Source organism: Penaeus vannamei, chromosome 10 (assembly GCF_042767895.1).
Source record: "Penaeus vannamei isolate JL-2024 chromosome 10, ASM4276789v1, whole genome shotgun sequence".
Classification (NCBI taxonomy): domain Eukaryota; kingdom Metazoa; phylum Arthropoda; class Malacostraca; order Decapoda; family Penaeidae; genus Penaeus; species Penaeus vannamei.
In genome coordinates, this window is record NC_091558.1 from 33,105,488 (window position 1) to 33,125,487 (window position 20,000).

The 20,000-nt window shown below is 37.5% G+C and overlaps 1 protein-coding gene across 1 annotated transcript in view; it reads left to right on the forward strand.

Moving 5' to 3' along the window:
• The window catches only part of LOC113823039 (protein bric-a-brac 2), a 36,888-nt gene that overhangs the window by 12,086 nt on the left and 4,802 nt on the right, over positions 1–20,000 (forward strand). Inside the window, exons 2-4 of the mRNA XM_070126507.1 lie at positions 5,624–5,806; positions 8,314–8,502; positions 12,410–12,976. Of these exons, the coding sequence (XP_069982608.1) occupies positions 5,624–5,806; positions 8,314–8,502; positions 12,410–12,976 (939 nt within the window). The remainder of the gene's footprint in view (positions 1–5,623; positions 5,807–8,313; positions 8,503–12,409; positions 12,977–20,000) is intronic.

Sequence of the window (20,000 nt, forward strand, 5' to 3'; positions counted from 1 at the left end):
TCACAGTTACATGTGAGCCCAAGCTCATATAATTTCTAACCGACTGACCTCTCTGACAAACCTATTCCTGCTGAACCTCACTCCTGTCTTAATACTTGTACTGGAACTATTGTCTACCCAACTGATTTTCCTATCTATGACAAGGACTGGTCAGATTGAAAACCTGCTCACCGGCCTTGGCTATGATGCAGTTACAGTACAGTGCTATGTTATTCCTCCCAGAGGCCAATGGAATAATGCCAGTATTAGTTTTGTAGACATGACTGCCACCATGAAGTTTATATTGGTAGAGTGTCTTGCCTTATCTGACCATATTGAGTCCTTCCCTGTCATTGTCAGAAATGTTGGGATTTTGGCCACTCAGCCAAACACTGACACTCCACAGCTTGCTATCCTCTATGTGCCTAACCTGGTCATGACTGTTCAAATTACTCTGCTCAGTCATGCACATGTCTCAGTTGTCCTCTAATGTATTAATATTATAGGAGCTGCCCTGCCTATAAGCTTGAACCTGAGGTATCAGTTCTCACTCTACATGAGGCCAGACAGGAAGCACGCCGACAAGGCTTAGCTCTTTCTACTTATTCCAAAACTACTTCACATTGCTCTCCTCCCCATCTCAAGATATCTCAGCAACTCCCCCAGTATCTATTCAACTCCCCTCTAGAAACTCTTGAAGACATTCAAAACTTCCTTAACATAACCCAAAGGAATGCTCTACTCCCTTATGCACCCTCCAATCCTGTTCATATTTGTTCTAGATTCAAAGTATTTGCTGATATCTATCCACCTCAGGTTCTCCCTACACCTCTTCCTCCCTTTTGCTGATATCCATCCACCTCAGATTCCCCCTACACCTCTTCCTTCCACTCTCCCTGAAAACACTCCATCCTCTCCTCCATGTGCACTACCACTATCTCTTTGCCCATTAGCCATACCACTCCCACCTGGATGCTCATGTAACTCCCTTATGATGCAACAATGTCCTCCAGATCCTTTCCTAACATTCTCCCTGTTTCTTTATCTCAATCCCCGGATTCTTCTACTTTTCTATCACCCATCTCTACCTGTATTACCTTTTGATTGTTTCATAGTGGCTCCTTTGCTAGTTTTCCATATACAGTGTTCCTTTTCCTTCCTCAAACACAGATATTTTCCATTTCATCCAATCACCCTAACTTATCTCTCTCTCTCTCTCTCTCTCTCTCTCTCTCTCTCTCTCTCTCTCTCTCTCTCTCTCTCTCTCTCTCTCTCTCTCTCTCTCATTTACCCTTTTTGCCACAATACTTTACCATAATACTAAGTAACTTTTGATGTCTAGTACATCTATTTGTTTTAACCATTAAACATTATTATTATTAGTATTCATTTTATTTTAGTTTCTTATTTACCACCCATACCACCAACCACTACTAGAGTGAGTGAGAAAGGAGAGAGTGGGAAAGAAGGAGAAAGTGAGAAAGAGTAAGTGTGAAAGGAGAGAGAATGAGAAAGAGGGAAAGAGTGAGAAAGAAGGAGGGAGAGAGTGAGAAAGGAGAGAGTGAATGAGCAAGGAAAGAAAGTGAGAAAAGGAGAGAGAGTGAGAAAGAAGGTGAGACAGTGAAAAAGGAAAGAAAGTGGGTGAAAAGGAGAGAAAGTGAAAAAAGGAGGAGGCAGAGAGAGATATATATAGAGAGAAGGGTATAGGGGCCAGAGAGAGGGGGCAGAAAGGGATAGAAAAGGCAGAGCACTATAGGGATAGAGGGGGCTGAGAGAGAATGGGATAGAAAGGGCAGAAAGAGGGATAGAGGGGGCTGATAGTGAAGGATAGAGGGGGTAGAGAAAGAAAGAGATAGAGGGGAGCAGAGAGAGGGATAGAGGGACAGAGAGAGAGAGAGAGGGGCAGAGAGAGAGAAAGAGAGAGGGAGGGATAGAGGGGCAGAGAGAGGGATAGAAGGTGCAGAGAGATAGAAGGATAGAGGGGGTAGAGAGAGGGATAGAGGGGGGATAGAGAGAAAAAAAAGGATAGAAGGGGCAGAGAGAGAGAGAGAGGGATAGATAGAATGGGAAGGGTGAGGGGTAGAGGGGGCAGTTAGAAAGAGAGGGACAGAGGGAAAAGTTGGGAAGAGTGGGCAGAGAGAGAGTGGGGCAGAAGGAAGGAGGGAGAGACAGAGAGAGGGGGGGGGGGGCAGATAAAGAGGGGGTGGGTCAGTAAGAGAGGGGGGCAGAGAAAGAGATAGGGGGAACAGAGAGAGAGAAGGGGGGGTCAGAGAGAGAGAAGGGGGGGAGCAGAGAGAGAGAAGGGGGGGGGGGAGCAGAGAGAGAGAGAGAAGGGGGGAGCAGAGAGAGAGAGAAGGGGGGGCATAGAGAGAGAAAGAGGGGGGGGCACAGAGAGAGAGAAGGGGGGGGGGCACAGAGAGAGAGTGGGAGGGAAAGGGAGAGAAAGAGAATGAGGCACAAAGATAAGAATAAAGAAAGACGGAGTTGGAGAGAGATGGCAAGGGGGGAGGTAGGGAACTTGTCAGTAATAAGTCGGTCCTAAGGCCATGCCTGATCAGTCACTGAGTGATGCAGCAATTAGGTGTACTTGTAGATATACTAAGGTGTGCTTGTGTTTGTTGCTTTTATAGTTGGAAGTGAGGGTGTGGATGTGCTTGTGCATAATTGGACATTTTTGCATGTGGAATCGTGAATGTCTGCTTGTGTGTACAGGAGAGTGGTTAAGTTTTAAATGTGCTTAAATAATGGAAAAAAGATAAATAAAAAGTATATGAAATTATAAATTTTATCCTTTTATTTTGTGATTGTGAGGGACAGAGTGCAAGGGAGAGGAAGAGAGTGGGAAGGAGATGTGAGATGTCGAGGGGGGAGAGGGAAAGGGAGATGGAGAGAGAGAGAGAAGGGAAGAGGGAGAGGCAGAGTGAGAGGGAGCAAGAGAGAGAGAGAAAGAGAGAGAAGAGTGGGAAAGAGAAGAGAAAGATAGAGGAAGAGAGAGAGACAGGAAAAGAGAGGAGAGAGATAGAGGAAGAGAGAGACAGGAAAAGAGAGAAGAGAGAGGTAGAGGAAGAGTGAGAAAAGAGAGAGAGAGAGAGAGAGAGAGAGAGAGAGAGTGTGAGAGAGAGAGGGAGAGAGAGAGAGAGAGAGAGAGAGAGAGAGAGGAATTGAGAGAAGAGCAAGGAAGAGAGAGAGAAGAATAGAGAAAAGAGCAAGGAAGAGAGAGAAAGAGATATACAGGAAATGAGAGAGAGAGAGAGGGGGAGGGGAAGAGATAGAAGAGAGAGAGAGACGGGAGAAGAAAGCGAGAGAGGAGGGGAAGAGAGCGAGAGAGAGAGAGGGAGGAAAAGAGAGACAGGGGAAGAGAAAGAGAAAGGGGGGGGGGAGAGAGAGGGGGAAAGAGAGAGAGAGAGAGGGTGGAGAAGAGAGAGCGTATGAGAAAGAGTGGGAATAGGAAGGAGAGCGAGAGAAGTATAGGGGTAGGGAAGAGGAGCGGGAGAGAGGTAATGGAGCAGAAGGGAGTAGGAGAGGGAGAGGGAAAGAGAGAGAGATGGAGCGGGAGAGGGGAGGAGAGAATAGAATGGATAGAGAGAGGGAGATGTGTATATCAGTGTCAGACTCTACATATTTGTGTTCATGTGTACTTTTACTGATGTACATGTTTGTCGGTATGTGTATGCATATGCATATATGTTTGAATAGGGTAAATCTTGCTTGCTTGGCTTTTTTTTTTTTTTTTTGTGTGTGTGTGTGTTTGAGTGTGAGCATGTCTGTATGTGTATGTCGTGCCTAACCTCTGACCTTCCTTGACTCACTAGGGTGTGACTTGCTTGTCAAGAAACTGCAGAGGAAGGATCTCTTACTTTTTATTTCTCTTCATGCTGAGGCAAAGTTTGTGCTACCTTAAAGCATTGTGTCAGTATGATCCATTTTTCTTCCACACTTAAATTATTGATGCTGGTTAGTTGCACTGTCTACTGCATTTCTAGAAAATTCATTTACACATAGATGGCTACACAAATGTTTAAGTACCACAGATTAAATTACTAGGCCCACCTGACCTCACCTGTTTACCCCATTCTTTAAATGTATATACATATATTTTAAATCATGCTGTTAATAATGTTTCTTGTGTTATTACTATTATTACTATTATTATTATTATGATATTAACCTGTTGAATCCAGGTGTATCATTGCTTGCTAATAGACAAAAAAGTGGACATAAGGCTTACTTCAGTGGAGAGAGTTCCAGATATGTAGCAAGTATCCCCTGATCCACCATGACACGTGTAGTATCAAGACTCCTTGTCTTCCCTTTGGAATGTTATTTATTTATATATATATTTTTTTCTCTTGCCATTTTACTAGCTCTATATTTGTTGTTTATGCTGTATGAAGATTGTAGTCGGCTGTTTTTGTTGAGCAGACTCCGTATTATTATGGTAGGAAAAAGACCCTTAATGCCAACTGAATCTAATCTTCCTCCAAGAGCTTTGTGCCCTCAGTATGAGTCGTTCCAGTTACCCAGGTCCTCAAGTTGGATATTAGGCCCTCAGCCAGAATTTTCCATGATGGCCAATACTTTTTTTTTTTTTCTTTTTTTTTCTTTTTTCTTTTGTCTTTGTGTTCACCTCACCTGGATCCATTGGCTTAACATGTTGAGCATAGAGGACATTTATACAAAGGATATCCATTGTGATTTTAGGTTTTAAATTTTGTTTTCACATAGATGGTTATGCAAGTGCTTACATGCCAAGTGGCCATTACTGATCTCACCTGCTTATATTATTCCTTGCATGTTTTATGAAGAAAAGTGTATATTTCTATTACTGTTAGTATTGCTGATAACAGAAATAAATGAGGTCAGTTATGCCAAGTATTGTAACACCTTGTTGTGCTTGTCAAGCCATGTATGTAATAAATAAACTTTACAATGCAAACTACAGTGGACAGTGTACCCAGATCCAATAGGTTAAGAATAGTAAGTAAGAAGAATTAAATAATTTGTTTCAAAGTGAACTGGTGGTATGCAGGCATAGCAATCTCCCTTCTCCCTTTGAGATTGAGATATGATGTTCTATGTTTTTCTTTTGTATTTTATGATGAGGGGAAAGAAAATTATTTTTGAATGGAAAAAACTTTCTTTGCAGAAGAAATACATGCATTATGAGGGAGTTAAAGTACCTAAACTAGGTTGTCTTAAATCTAAACAGCTTTAATCTGTTTTCAATTTTTTGAAGAATAATTTCTTTACATTATTTGTAAGTTGATCATTTGCATCTAATTCTTTATATGGTTATTTTACAGCTTTTTGTTTTTGAGCCAGTAATTGTACATTTATTGCTATGTAGATGTTTTATTTATTTATTCTTTAGTGAAAATATTTATAATTTTTTAAATGGATATCAGAGGCTTTGTCATTTAACTCAGAGAAAACCAAAGGTAGAATCTGCACTTCCAACTCTATTCTTATTTACGAGAAATTGATATGTTGTGATGATTGCTTCATAAGTCGTGGATAGTAATAGGATTGGATGATGGTATTAGGTTGATATCTGTCATTTGTTGTCATATATGTTATGATTAATATTCTGTTGATAATTCTTATTTTTAGCCATGTTTTTTCATTGGTACTTTTTGTCTTTCAGATGGTGGAACAACACTTCTGCTTGCGGTGGAATAACTACCGCACCAACATAACAGCGGAGTTTGAAACCTTGCGGGAGGGGGAGCACTTCGTGGATGTAACCTTGGCATGTGATGGCCAGCAGCTCAAGGCCCACAAGGTCGTCCTCTCAGCGTGCAGCCCTTACTTTAAGGAGCTATTACAGGTGAGTGAGAGGCATGGAGTGTGTGGCAGAGACTCGTTTTTTGTTCTGTAAAGTCTAATTTGTATTTGTGTCTTCTTTTCTGGTTTTGCCATCTGTCTTTCTTTCTTTTTTTTCTGATTTTTTTTTTTTTTTCTGCCTCCCCTTTTTCCTGTCCTTTCCTTTTTCTTCCTCTATCCTATTCATAATTTTTCCTTCCTCTTTCTACTCTCCCATTTATTTCCTCTTTCATCATCCTCCCTTTCTCCTATTCCTTCTATTCTTCATTTTTTGTTTCTCTTGTTCCTCCTTTTTTCATTCTTCCTTTTTTCCTTTTTTTTCCTCCCTTCTTTTTTCGTCTTCCCCCCGTTTCTTGGTTTATCTGCTTTTTCCCTTTAATTTTTCCTTTTCCTCTAATATTTTCCTCTTCCTTTTGTTACTTTTCCCCTCTTTTTTCCCTCTCCACTTTTTCCTCTTCCTTTGTTTCCCCCTTTTTTTCCTCTTCCTTTTTCCTATTTTTCCCTCTTCCCAATTTTTTCCTTTTCATCCTCTTCCCATTTCTTCTTTCCCATTTCCTCCTCTCTTCCTTTTTATTTGCTCCCTTTTCCTTTCTGTTATTTATCCTCTCATTCCTTTTCCTTATTATCCCCTCATCATCCTGTTTCTTCTGCCTTTTCAATTCCCTTCCTTTCTGTTTCCTCTTTTTCATTTTTCCAAGTTTTCTATTTCCTCTTTCATTTTCTTCATCATCCCTATTTTTCCTCTTCTATTTTCCTTTTCCTCATTTTCCTGCTTCCTTTATTTTCCATTTCCTCATTTTTCCTCTTCTATTTTCCTTTCTCATTTTTCCTCTTCCTCATTTTTCTTCACCTTCTTTTCCCTTGTGTTTTCTCCTCCTCATCTTGCTCCTTGGCTCCTTTTTTCCCTCCTCATTTCTTTTTCCTCTTTTTTTCTTACTTTTCCTCCTTTTTATATATTTTTATCACATTTTTTCTATATTCCTCATTTTTCTTCCCCCCCCCTTTTTTAGTCCCTTTTTTTCCATCTCCCTTTTTATCCCCCTTTTTTTCCTTTTTTCTACGCTTCCACCTTTTATTCATTTTCCTCTTCTTCCTTTGTTTTCATTCTTTTACTACTTGCTCCTTTTTCTTCCTTTTCCTCCCCCCTTCCCCCTTTTTTTCTTATATTTTTCCTTCCTCTTTTTTCTTTGTATATCAATCAGTCTATCTCTCTGTTCTACTTTCCTTCTTTCCCTGTGTCTCTCTTCCCCTATGTCCCTCTTTCCAACTCAATTTTCCTTCTCTCTCTTTTGTTCTCTCTCTGTCTGTCTCTCTCTCTCTCTCTCTCTCTCTCTCTCTCTCTCTCTCTCTCTCTCTATATATATATATATATATATATATATATATATATATATATATATATATATATATATACATACATACATACATACATATAAATATATATATTACAAATATTTTACATATATATTATATATATTTATATATGTATATATATATATATATATATATATATATATATATATATATATATATATATATATTTATGTATTCACACACACACACATGCATATATATTTATGTATGCATGTGTAGTGTTTACATATATATATATATATATATATATATATATATATATATATATATATATATATATATATTTATTATTGTTTACATGTATATGTATATTCATCATATCAGTGCGGTAGTGTATTATTCCATCTTCGCTATCCTTACTCAAGTATGAGTAGATAGGTAATGTCTATGGAAGCTAGATAGCTCCTAGTTGCTCATTTCTTTTAGTGGGTTGTGTAGCTCAGTTGGTAGAACATCTGTCTTGCAATTACCTGCCTGCAAAGACCCTGGTTTGTATCATGGTCACAGAGGTCAAGTTATTTATTTATATATACACATACACCTATACATATATATATGTATATATATATATATATATGTATATATATGTATATATATATATATATATATATATATATATATATATATATATATATATATATATATATTCATATACGTATACATATACATATATATACATATATATATATATATATATATATATATATATATATATATATATATATTTATTTATATATATATATATACATGTACATATAAATGTACAAATATGTATGTGCATGTGTGTTTGTTTTAGGGTGTACTTGTGTGTGTGGGTATGGCAATTTTGTGTAGGTCTGCAGGTGCACTTGTGTGTTTGTGTGTGTGTGTGTGTGGGGGGGGGGGTTGCATGGATGTGTTTGTGCATATGTATGTGTGTGAGCATTTGTGCATGTGTGTATGCAGTTGTGTCTATATGTATGTGTGTGTGAGCATGCGTGCATGTATGTATGCAGATGTGTGCGTGCACATGTATGTGTGTGTGTGCATGTGTTTGTATATCTTCAGTATTTCTCTTTGTCTCTGTTTCTCTTTATTAGTCAATTTGATATGCTCTGCAGATGCAAACCATTTGACCTTTTGCTTTTTCCTTTCTAGGGGAATCCATGCACGCATCCAATCATAATTCTACGTGACGTTGCATATACACACATGAGGAGCTTACTGGAGTTCATGTATGCAGGGGAAGTGAACATTTCACAAGTTCAGCTGGGTGCCTTCTTACACACTGCCGAAGCCCTTAAGATCAGGGGCCTAGCCGAGTCCTCTGATGAACGCAAAGAGCAGGTGAGATTACGATTAGTGTAGTTTTAGGAAAGAGCCAGGGGCTGGATTCACTAACATACGATCAATATGCATTTACCAGTGGTTATTTACCATTGTTTTTAGCAGTAATGACAAAGTGGGCTTCACAAACAAATAGTAACCAGCATTGACTGAGTTACAATCATATATCGACTCCTTTTAATGGTAGGCAAGAGAGGGATCTAGTAAAATATTTCCACTAATCAGCAAATGCCATGCATAATTTTTATATTCCTTCAGCCAATCACATAACATGTAAACAGAACTAGACAGTGATATTTTAAGAATCATTGGTACAACTAAAACACCATTTAAGCAAATGAAGGAAAAAAAATAAGATTTATATAATTATATCCATCATGTGGAATGTCAATAGACTTTCCTGACCATCTATTATATAAATAGGAACCAGTACAAACACTGTTATATTAGTATATCATTGTTTACCACAAACCAAAGAAACAGTTCAAACAAAAACCGATGTAAACAGTATTTATTCATCGCCATCTTTCATCAAATAAAGGAAATATTTCAAGCTCATTTTTGCCCATTCAGTTTGGAGTTTGTTTTCCTTTACCAAAATACTGACAGAAACAGTTGCTATACTCGTTTAACATTGGTATTGTTTGTTTATATATCAGGAAGGTAGTTTTTTGTTTTTTTCAGAAAATGATAATTCTTTAAGAGTTCACTTTAATATCCTTTCCATGCACTTTACAGTCTAATGTAGGCCCATTTCTACTTCTAAATTGATGAGAATTTGGGTGGATTTTATATTTGTTAGTTGCATGTAAAATTTGCATTTCTTTGCCGTATCCATATTGTGACGTCTGTTTGCCATCATACTAATTTTATCAGGTATAAAGACAAAGCAAAAACTTTCCGTAGATATTGATTTTTGGACTAGTAAATATGGGATATTATCCTCCCAGAAGTTGGTAATGAATACCACTGCTGTCTGTTTAACATGTTAAATATAGTTACTAGTGATTTTACCATTGTAAGTGCGTAAGTGAATCTGGCCCCAGGTACTGGATTAGGGTAGTAGAGTTGGGACAACTATAGCTTTAGCAATAGTCTGAGACCAATCAGCAATCAACTCTTGCAGCTGATAGTGATCTGCTGGTATGTGTAACATGCATTCACATATTCACTTATACACATAAAGAATACTAGATAGGTGTTAGGTGTCCAGGTTGCCCTAGATGTGGTAGTGAAGTGATGGGGGGAAGGAGAGGGTTTGGATTTGTTCAACTCTTAACCCACTAGTGACAGTATATTTTGAAACTGAAAATAGTGATTTCCGGGTGGCTTCAGAATCAGTGTGCGGGGCTGGCCCGGAATCTGCCCGTGGTGGAATTGGAGCGCAAGCTCCGATTCACCGTCACACTGGCAGGACAATGCTTATTTTTCCAGGTGTCACGTATGTTTGACACCTGTCGTAAGTGGGTTAAGGGATGGCAATCTTGTATGTATACATACAAGACTACTTTATTATGTATACAAATATATGTATATTTATGTATATAAATTTTGTCAACCAAAGATATTTCTGATCAGGTTGTTTTAATTTTGATTTCTGACATAGGTGAATTGGACATTTTGTTTATAACTTTTAGTGGTTTATCCAGTATGTGTATATACCTGAAAATGACAATGCCATGTATATATCTCTAGGGGTAAAGATAAAAGCACTTTCTCTCCTTTCCACAATATTTCTTCCTCTTCCTCTGCATTTCCCTCTCATCCTCTCTCTCTGTGCCTCTCCCCCTCTCCCTCCCGCCATTCCCCCTCTCCCTCCCGCCATTCCCCTCCCTCCCCCTCCCCTTCCCCCTTGCTCTCTCTCTCTCTCTCTCTCTCTCTCTCTCTCTCTCTCTCTCTCTCTCTCTCTCTCTCTCTCTCTCTCTCTCTCTCTCTCTCTCTCTCTTTCTCTCTCTCTCTGATCAGGTTGTTTTCATATTGATATTGACATGGGTGAATTTTGTTTGTTATAGCTTTTAGAGTGTTGCATTCAGTATTTGTATAGACTTGAAAATGACAGTACCATGTATCTTCCTCTAGGGGTAAAGATGAAATCTCTCCCTTTCCTTCCCTCTCTCTCTGCCTTCCCCTCTCCCTCTTCTTAGGTAATTGGAGTAAATCCACTTCTATGTATAGAAAAAGATTATTAGTTACCTTATAGATCTGATAAATTCAAATTCAAAGAATGGCCATTGGGTATGGGGAGGTGCCAAGAGTTCAATTCCGTATTTGCAGATGATTGAATTATGAATAATAGGATGTGAGGATTGGGTGCATTGTCCATGTACCTAGGGTGCAATCTATAGCTTCCAGAATGCATGTTTATAAAAAGTAAAAATCATACAGGTGTACCTATAATGACCTACTTCAGCAATTTACCTGTTAGCATTTATGCCCTTGCTGCTCCTAAGAAATAACCAAAGATGAGCTCTAATAGTCATAGTCATTTATTAGTTTCTTCATTCATGTATGAATAGGCTAACTCACTCCAAATGACCCCTGACCCCCACAGGTGTGGCAGGCTTGGCAGTAAAAAAAACAAAAGAACACCAGAAAAGGGCAACCTAGGTGTTTATTTCCTGTTTTTTTAAATTTATTTCTTTATATTTTACATATCAAAATTTAATTTTATGTCATATTGATAGATAAGGTCCATATATGTACATATACATAGAAAATGTAAAATCCTTAAAGATCTTCCCAAATTAAAGATTGCATCAAACAGGGGTTTTCTATTAATCTCAAGCAAAAATTCCTAGTCTCATTTGCTTGTTCTAGTATTTCCTTTGATATAAAGGATAATGAAGCACCATGTTAAATTTTAATCTGGCCAAACTTTTTAATTCTAATATCTTCAGTGTGAGATCATTTCATTTCTTTCCTCAATGAACTTAAGAAGGACACAGACACAAGTCCGACCCACATTAATCAAAACTGAAGAAATCTTTTTATCCTCTGCTTTATAAAAACACTTTTCCTAAAATTCCCACATTTTTAAAGGAATGAAAAGCTGAACAGAAACTTCCTTCAGTTGATAAAAAAAACGTTTCATAAATTTTAGTACTGGACATCAGTAGCAGTACATTTCACCATTCTGTATCTTGATCTCCTTTCATGTGTTTATAGGTTTTCACGAGTTTCTCAACTTTTTCACTTCCCAATTTGTTTCACACTTTATTCCATATTTCTATTGAAACTGAACTATTTGGACATGAATATACAAGGCCCTAAGAATTAACAAAATCCATCAGGCAATTTATTCCTACTTTTTTTCTGTTTCATGTTCATTACATGCCACCACTTGTCTGAAGAAAGGCTGGATTTAACTGATTCAGACCTGAACATGTAGCTGTCTTTCAGATAACACTTCAAACCTTTTGTTTCACTTTAGATTACTTTTTAATTGCTTATTTAAACTGATTTACATTTAGATATTTGGAATAGGCAAAAAAAAAACAAACGCACAAAAAAACATTGGGTTGGGTTTAAAGAAAAAAGTTTTTTTTCCAGCCCTGAAGAGTGATCCTCTTAAAGTGTGCATTGGTTGACCCGTTTATTAATGACATTACTTTTTCCATGCAAATTAATTCACATCATAAAAGATTAGGAATATTAGAAAATATTAGATTAGTAGCTGCTAGTGGGATCTTTTATATGTATTATCAACTATGTAGACTATGTTATTCTGTCACTTAATTTTTCAGTGTTTCCTAGGTATTGATAGGCTGAATAATTCTGTAATAGTTTAGGTGAATTTTTTTTCTTTTTCTTTTACATGTACATGATTTAGGGGACAAGTGTAAAAAAGCAATGAAGAATTAATTTTTGTGTGTTGCTCTTGTACTCATCCTTTTTTCTTTCTTTCCAGGGAGGGTTAAACAGCATATCTCCCTTATCAGCCCTGAAGTCCTCCCTTAGTGGGTTGGGCAACATAGCAATGGGTGGCTTAGGTGCACCATCAATTCTAGAGAGGCCTCTAGTGCCCCAGCTGTTACCTCACCACCCAGACAAACAAGGAAACCCCCTGACAGCGCCTCACCACCTGCCCCCCCACCTGGTGCCTCCTCCTCTATCCCTACCAGGCGGCACCCATCCAACGCCATCACAAGGGGTGACTGGCGGTCCCACCAGCAGCAGCAGCAGTAGTAGCACGAGCTGCAGTGTGACCGGCATACCCTCGGGACCTCTCCCCCTAACCACAGCCTCGCAGCCCAGCGAGCGCCCTCCCCGCCCAGAAGCACCAGAACACTCTCCCTCGCCGCCCCCTCCCTTGCCTCCTAGCAAAAGGATCCGTGTCGAGAGGAAGAGCCCACTTGACCCTCCCCCTGAAAAGAACAACCACAGAGACTCTACCAACGGCACTACCTCCTCTTCTACTCTAACCACCACTACAACCACTCTGTCTACTGAAGAAAATAGCCAAACTGTACTCAAGGTGAGAATTGGATGTTGTCTTTTGCATAAATGGGTGGCATGGCAAAGGGCCAGTCATTTCGCTTTGTAGGTATTTAGGTATGCATTATCTGGTGAAATGTTGATTTCAACAATGTTTTTCTTAGCACCAAACAAAGTGCCAGTTGAGCATGGTAACTAATTACAACAGATGATCATTAAAAAAGAAAAAATGTTTTACAATTTATCATTACGAGGGCTGGAGACACTGCTAAGACCGAAACTATTTGGAGTGAAGTCTTGGAAAGTTCCAGATGAATAGACACATATGTTTACAACATTTTATGTGATTAAGAACGCTGATGTCGTGACGTCATTTCACAGCATGTCGTTTCATCATATATACTGACCTTGATAATGAACAGGTTTTTCCTATTTTTTGGCAGCAAATAGCTTAATGATATCTTTAGGACTGTATACAGTTATAAGTGAAAAATATCCCCTGTACTGCTGAATGCCACTATATCATTTTGTTGCTTTTGTGGGATGTCATCTGTAGTATCAGACTGTCTTATTTTACTCATAACTCCGTCACTTTATATTGAAGATATCTGTTTCTTTGTCCCTCACTAATGTATGAACCAGTATACTCAGATATTCACAAATAAATTGTAATCATTCTCAATCTACGAATTCAATAAAGGTTAAAAACAAATATCGGAGAAACAGCTTTCTAAAGATTCAACATAGTGTATGCATATTTTTTTATTTCCAGAAATCCATGAATTTTCGGTCTAACTTGTTATCATAGTGAGAATTTATTTCAGTATTATATTTCAATGATTACTCATAGATTTTCACTAGTTTCTCAACACCACCCAAAACACCCAAAAATTGTGCTTTTATGAGTTTGACAATTTTATTTTTATAATCTCAGTACTGGGAGTCATCTTTCTTAAAGTAGCTGGTCCTTGCCCCTTTTGTAACATATCTATGGTGGGAGTGGCACACTTCTAGCTTCATTTGTTGTTTTTAATTACTTTCTATTATATCTTTTAGGTATTTATAAAATGTTTTATGATGTATTGTAGTCATATTGAGAGCAAGGCAAAATCTAGCAACAAGGAGGAGGTTGCAGTAGGGTGGGTTTTTTTCCCAGCAATACAAAGTTGCTTTCTAGTAGTCTTTTTTTTTTCTTTTCTTTTCTTTTCTTTTTCCCTTTTGTGATTGTAAAAATAACTGTACTATCACAAAAATATCAGCTAAAATGTCAGTGAGACTGCGACCGTTACATTATCAAGTTGTGAAACAATGTCAGTGGCTTGACAATCTTTCTACCATTTGATGTAAAAAAATTTGGCAAAATCACCTTTATTCTGCAAACACAGTAGATCGAAAATTGCTTGTTTTTTTATGCAGATGACCTTGGCCCTTTAAACTGCCCTAGACATTTACACCGTATGCAATAAAGCAAAACATTGGTAGGGTATAATTTGTAGATGGCATAGGAAGATGTTGAGTGTAGGTTTGAAATACTTTTTTTTTTTTCCCCCCCAGTATCAGCAGCCCCCTTAACCCTTTATTACCAGATTATGCTATGGTGATGGAAAAAATTCTATATGGAGGGATCGCAAACATTGCAAAAATATTTTAGTTTTGAAGAAACACGGGTATTTAGAATGAGTGTGACAAAATCATCACAGTCATCCATTACAAGGTAGAGGGCCACTTTAAATTTGTAATGATGTATGTAAGTATAATATATATATATATATATATATGTATATATATATATATATATATCTATATATATATATATATATATATATGTATGTGTGTGATATATATATGTGAATATAACATATATATCTATATCTATATCTATATATATATATATATATATATATATATATATATATGTGGATATATTTATATATGTATATAAATAAGAGACTGGAGCAATCCGGATTCACTCCTGGTAAGTCCACAATAGACCGTATCCTCGCGCTTCGAGTCATTGTAGAGCGCTGCCGTGAGTTCGGGCGTGGGCTGCTTGCAGCCTACATCGACCTCAAGAAGGCATTTGATACGGTGCATCAGGAGTCACTTTGGGAGATCCTGAGGCTGAGAGGAATTCCAGCAAGGATTATTGGACTAATAGCAAGCCTGTATACTGGTACTGAAAGTGCTGTAAAGTGTGGTGGGGGCCTGTCGAGCTTCTTTCCTGTTAGCTCAGGAGTGAGGCAAGGTTGTGTCCTTGCACCAGCTCTTTTCAACACTTGCATGGACTGGATACTGGGCAGAGCTACTGTTCAAAGTCATTGTGGAGCAACACTGGGCAATATCAAGGTTACAGACTTTGACTTTGTTGATGACGTTGCCATTCTATCTGAGTCTTTGGAAACCCTAGTGGCGGCTCTCGATGCATCTAGCAATGAAGCAAAGCCCTTGGGTCTAGAGGTCTGGACCAAGACGAAGGCCCAGGAATTTGGGGACTTGTTAGGAGAACCTGTTCAGTCGGTACGTGCTTGCGGCGAGGACATTGAAGTCACAGAGAGCTTTACATACCTTGGTAGTGTAGTTCATAACTCTGGGCTATCAGACCATGAAGTCAGCAGACGGATTGGCCTGGCAGCAGGGGTCATGAACTCTCTCAACAAGAGTATTTGGAGATGTCGGTACCTGTGCAGAAAGACCAAGCTACGGGTTTTCAAGGCCCTGATAATACCAGTTTTGCTATGTGGTAGCGAAACCTGGACATTGTCCTGTGCCTTGGAGGCTCGTCTTGAAGCCTTTTGTAATAGGTCCTTGCGCCAGATCATGGGGTACTGTTGGTGGGACCATGTGTCCAACCAACAGTTGCACCGTGAGACTGGCACAGGACCTGTTATCTGCACAATCCGTGATCGCCAACTCAGGCTATACGGCCACCTGGCTCGCTTTCCTCAGGATGATCCTGCCCATCAGGTCGTCTCTGTTCGAGACAACCCTGGGTGGAGGAGGCCTGTGGGACGACCGAGGAAGTCGTGTCTTGGGCAGATCGACCAAACCTGCCGTGAAGAAATAGAGATGGGCCGAGTCCCTGCCTGGCGTCAAGCCATGAGGGATCCTCGTAGGTGGAAGCGAAGGGTGGATGCGCCCCTGTCGGCGTCAGCCCCCTTGATGATGATGATGATATAAATAACATGTATATAAATATGTATATATATATTTATATATATATATGTGTGTGTATGTCTATATATATGTATATAATATTTATATATATATATGACTATATATATATATAATTATGTGTAAATGCATATATAGATAGATAGATAGATAGATAGATAGATATGTATACATATATATGCATATATAGGCTGATATATGCATGAATATAGATATATATATATAAATATAGATAGGTTTAGATATAGATGAATATAAATATATATATAATTATAGATATATGCAGATAGATATAGGTAGATAAAAATATAGATATGAATATAGATGGATATAGATGTATGTATATATGTATGTACATATGTATGTGTAAGTAATAAGTTAAACACACATAACTCTACTCTACACCACCCCATCTTTTTCCCGCCCTCATCCCAAGCTCATACACTGTCTACCCTAGCTGACCTTACTGGCAAACCTATTCCTGCTGAACTTTACTCTCTCTTAACCCATTGGATCCGCTTGCGTCAGGGAAATCACAGTGCCGAAAACACAGGCAATGGGTTACATAGGTGGCCAATAACCTGGGAGTGTGGCGTGTAGGACAGACATGCACGATCACCCATGAGCGGAGACAAGCCTCTGCATTTGGGACAGTTGAAGATTTACATTTATCAGGAGGTATTGACCATTCAAACAGAATTCAAAGAGGTTGTTATTAGCACTGATTAATTTGTATATAAACATGGCTCTGCAGTACATATTTATCTCATGTATCTTTAACATTTTGTTATGAATGAATAATGGGTTCGTATGATCATTCCTCCTGAGATTCCTTATGATTTGTATCAATTTCTTTTGTGTTATTAACAGAAGTTGCAACATATTCTGTAAATGACCTCCCCGCGCAATATGGCATTAGGATAAAAGTTCCAAAGATTTGCTTATGAGGCAGCTATTGACAAGGTTTGAAATCCCACAATGTTTTTGCATTTTTCTGTTAACAGCCGTGATATTTCTGCTCCAGCTATGTTTATCATTTATAGTAATGCCTAAAAACTTTGTCTGTTTTTGTTGACTGAGTTTGCTATTGTTTAAGTACAAGTAGGGTAATACATCTGGTATCTTTTTGTTTGTATTAGATATCACATAGTTTATAGTGAGTTTGTTTATCCAATTTTCTACAAATTTAAATTCATGGTTGGCAATGTCTATCTGGGATATAAGGTCTGTTTCACTTAAAAGTTACTGTAATCAGCAAAAAGGGTAAACTTTAGAAGACTGCTGCTTTTATTTCATTAATATATATGAACAAAAATAGGGACCAAGAACAGATCCCTGAGGGATGCCATACATAACTTTTGACTTACATTTATTAAAATACACATACTGGGATCTGTTTGATAGGTATGATATGAGCCATTCAAGTATAATTCCTCTGATTGCAGGAGAGCATAGTTTTGTCAACAGAATATCATGATCCACGGTATCAAAAGCTTTACTGAGATCTAAGAATATGCCTATCATGAAATCTCTTATCAAAACAATGTAGAATAAGATTTGTGAAGTGTAGAAGTGCTGTTTCTGTTGATTTTCCTTTACAAAGGCCAAATTGTGGATTTGTTAGCATTTGATTGATCTGACAGTGTTCATCAAGTCTTTTAAAAGCAAGTCTTTCAAGGATTTTGCTGAAAACAGTAAGAAAGAGATTGCACGGTAATTCTGAATGCGTATTCTGTCACTGCCTTTGAATACTGGGATTACTTTTGCAATTTGTAAGATATTTGGAAATATCCCTGTAAATAATAATAGTGATTATTACTATTATTTTATTTATTTATTTTTATTTTTTATTTTCTAAATTGTTATTATTATTTTTTTTTTATTATTAATATTTTTTAGGTCAGGACAGGCACAATAGCATGGACAACTTTTTAAAGCAGTGTTAGTGGAAAGTCGTCTGGACTAAAGGCTCCATTTCTAAGTTCTGTTTTAAAGATGTTATTTCTGTTGGAGCTATATCAGAGAATTCTATACTGACAGATTCGTAACCATGAAAATAATCTTTGAAGTTACATGGTGTATTTGGTATCTTTTCTAGCAATATTAGTATAGTGATCATTAAAGGAATTTGCTATGTCTGTTGAGTTTTCAGTTATGTTTCCATTTAGCTTGAGATGTACTTGGTTGAAAAAGTTTTCTTCTATTTAGTACTGAATCTATTAAATCTCATAATTTTTTGCAGTCTCCAGAGTTCTCTTCTTGGTTTTGCTTATAATACTTTACCTTAGCATTAAATAATGTGTTATTCAGCTGATTACAAATTCTTCTATAAGTTTCTCCGTATTTAAGAAGATGTTTGGAATACTCTCGATGCATTTTTCTTTGCTCATATAGAATTTTAATAGTTATATATGTATTATCCAGTGATTTATTTCTTACAATTTTAATTCTTGAAGGAAATTTTTCTTCAAATAACCTGAATAATGTTTTTAAAAAGTTGTCCATACTAACATTGGGGGCCCAAGATACATAGACAGATTCTCATGTAATTTCCTGTAGCTGATCAAGAAATGAGGATACCTGTTCATCTGAAAAGTCCTGTACTGGATTTCATTTCTATTTATCTTGCTTGGCTTGACATGACTTGAATGAAAAGGAGTAAATACTGTAAAATGTCTGAAGTTTTGGATTTTATGTATGATTAGAAATATCTTTGGTCCACACGTGATTTATAAGTGATGCTGATTAACTTCTAACTCTAGTAGGCTTGGTTATTATGTTGTACAATGTGTTTTCTGTGAAGATGTTTGTTAGTTCTATTGCTGGTGCATCACTGATTTTATTAGATTAATATTAAAGTCTCCATTAATATAGACCTTTTTCTTCTCTGGTCTTGCAATGTCTAAAATGTTGATGAGATCAGAAAACTGTGTGGGGATATCTGTATATAGTTCCTATAATACTGTTTTTACCTCCTGATTTTTGAATTCCCACTAAAAGAGCTTCCATGTACTACTCCTTTACTATCAAGTCAGATCTCATGATTGACTTGTGTATGTCTTTAACAAAAATAGCTAAACCTCCTTTCCAATGTTATACATTGATACATTATCATTGTAATTTTGCATTTCATACAAATGTTCAATATCATTGACGAGCATTCTTTCACTCAAACATATAAAATCAAAAGGGAACCATAGAAGAGCATCATTAATACTAATACTGGTATTAAATGCTAACATGGAATGACATCTCTTTCTGTTTTATCCTTTAACACTACTCTCAGGATACATATATTCACATTTGTGATTCTTATAATCTAATGTGGCTACTAAGTTGTCAGGATCTGTAGCATCATCTATGCCCTCATTATGCATAAATAGTTCTACAGAAATCTTGTTCAGCACATGAATTGATAATATTTCATCACATGTAGATAAAATGGAAAGGAATTCCATATCATTTATATTGTGAAATGGAAATATAGCATTGGATGATATTTTAATTACTTGATCACACAGTTAATTCACTAGCCTTCCTACTCTAGGCTTGGTTGTTCAGGGTTCTTTTGTATCAAATGATGTGGTCAGCTGTTGGTTTGGTCATGGTTGGGCAGGAATTCTAACTCTTGGCAACCAGGTTGGGGCATGTTGTTTTGTTTGTGTTCATACTGGTGTGGGCATCTTTTGGCTCATGTTCAGAAAATGCTGTAGGGTTAGCTCCAGCAGAAGCACGAGCAATTATGTCATGATTTTCTACAGGAGTTGTAGCCTGATGCACGGCAGCAGGAGGATTGGCAATTAGGGCAGGGATACCAGTGGGAGTAACTACAGGTTTAGAGGCATCAGTAGATGTAGATTCATGTTCAGGGGTACAGTCATGAGATCCTCAGC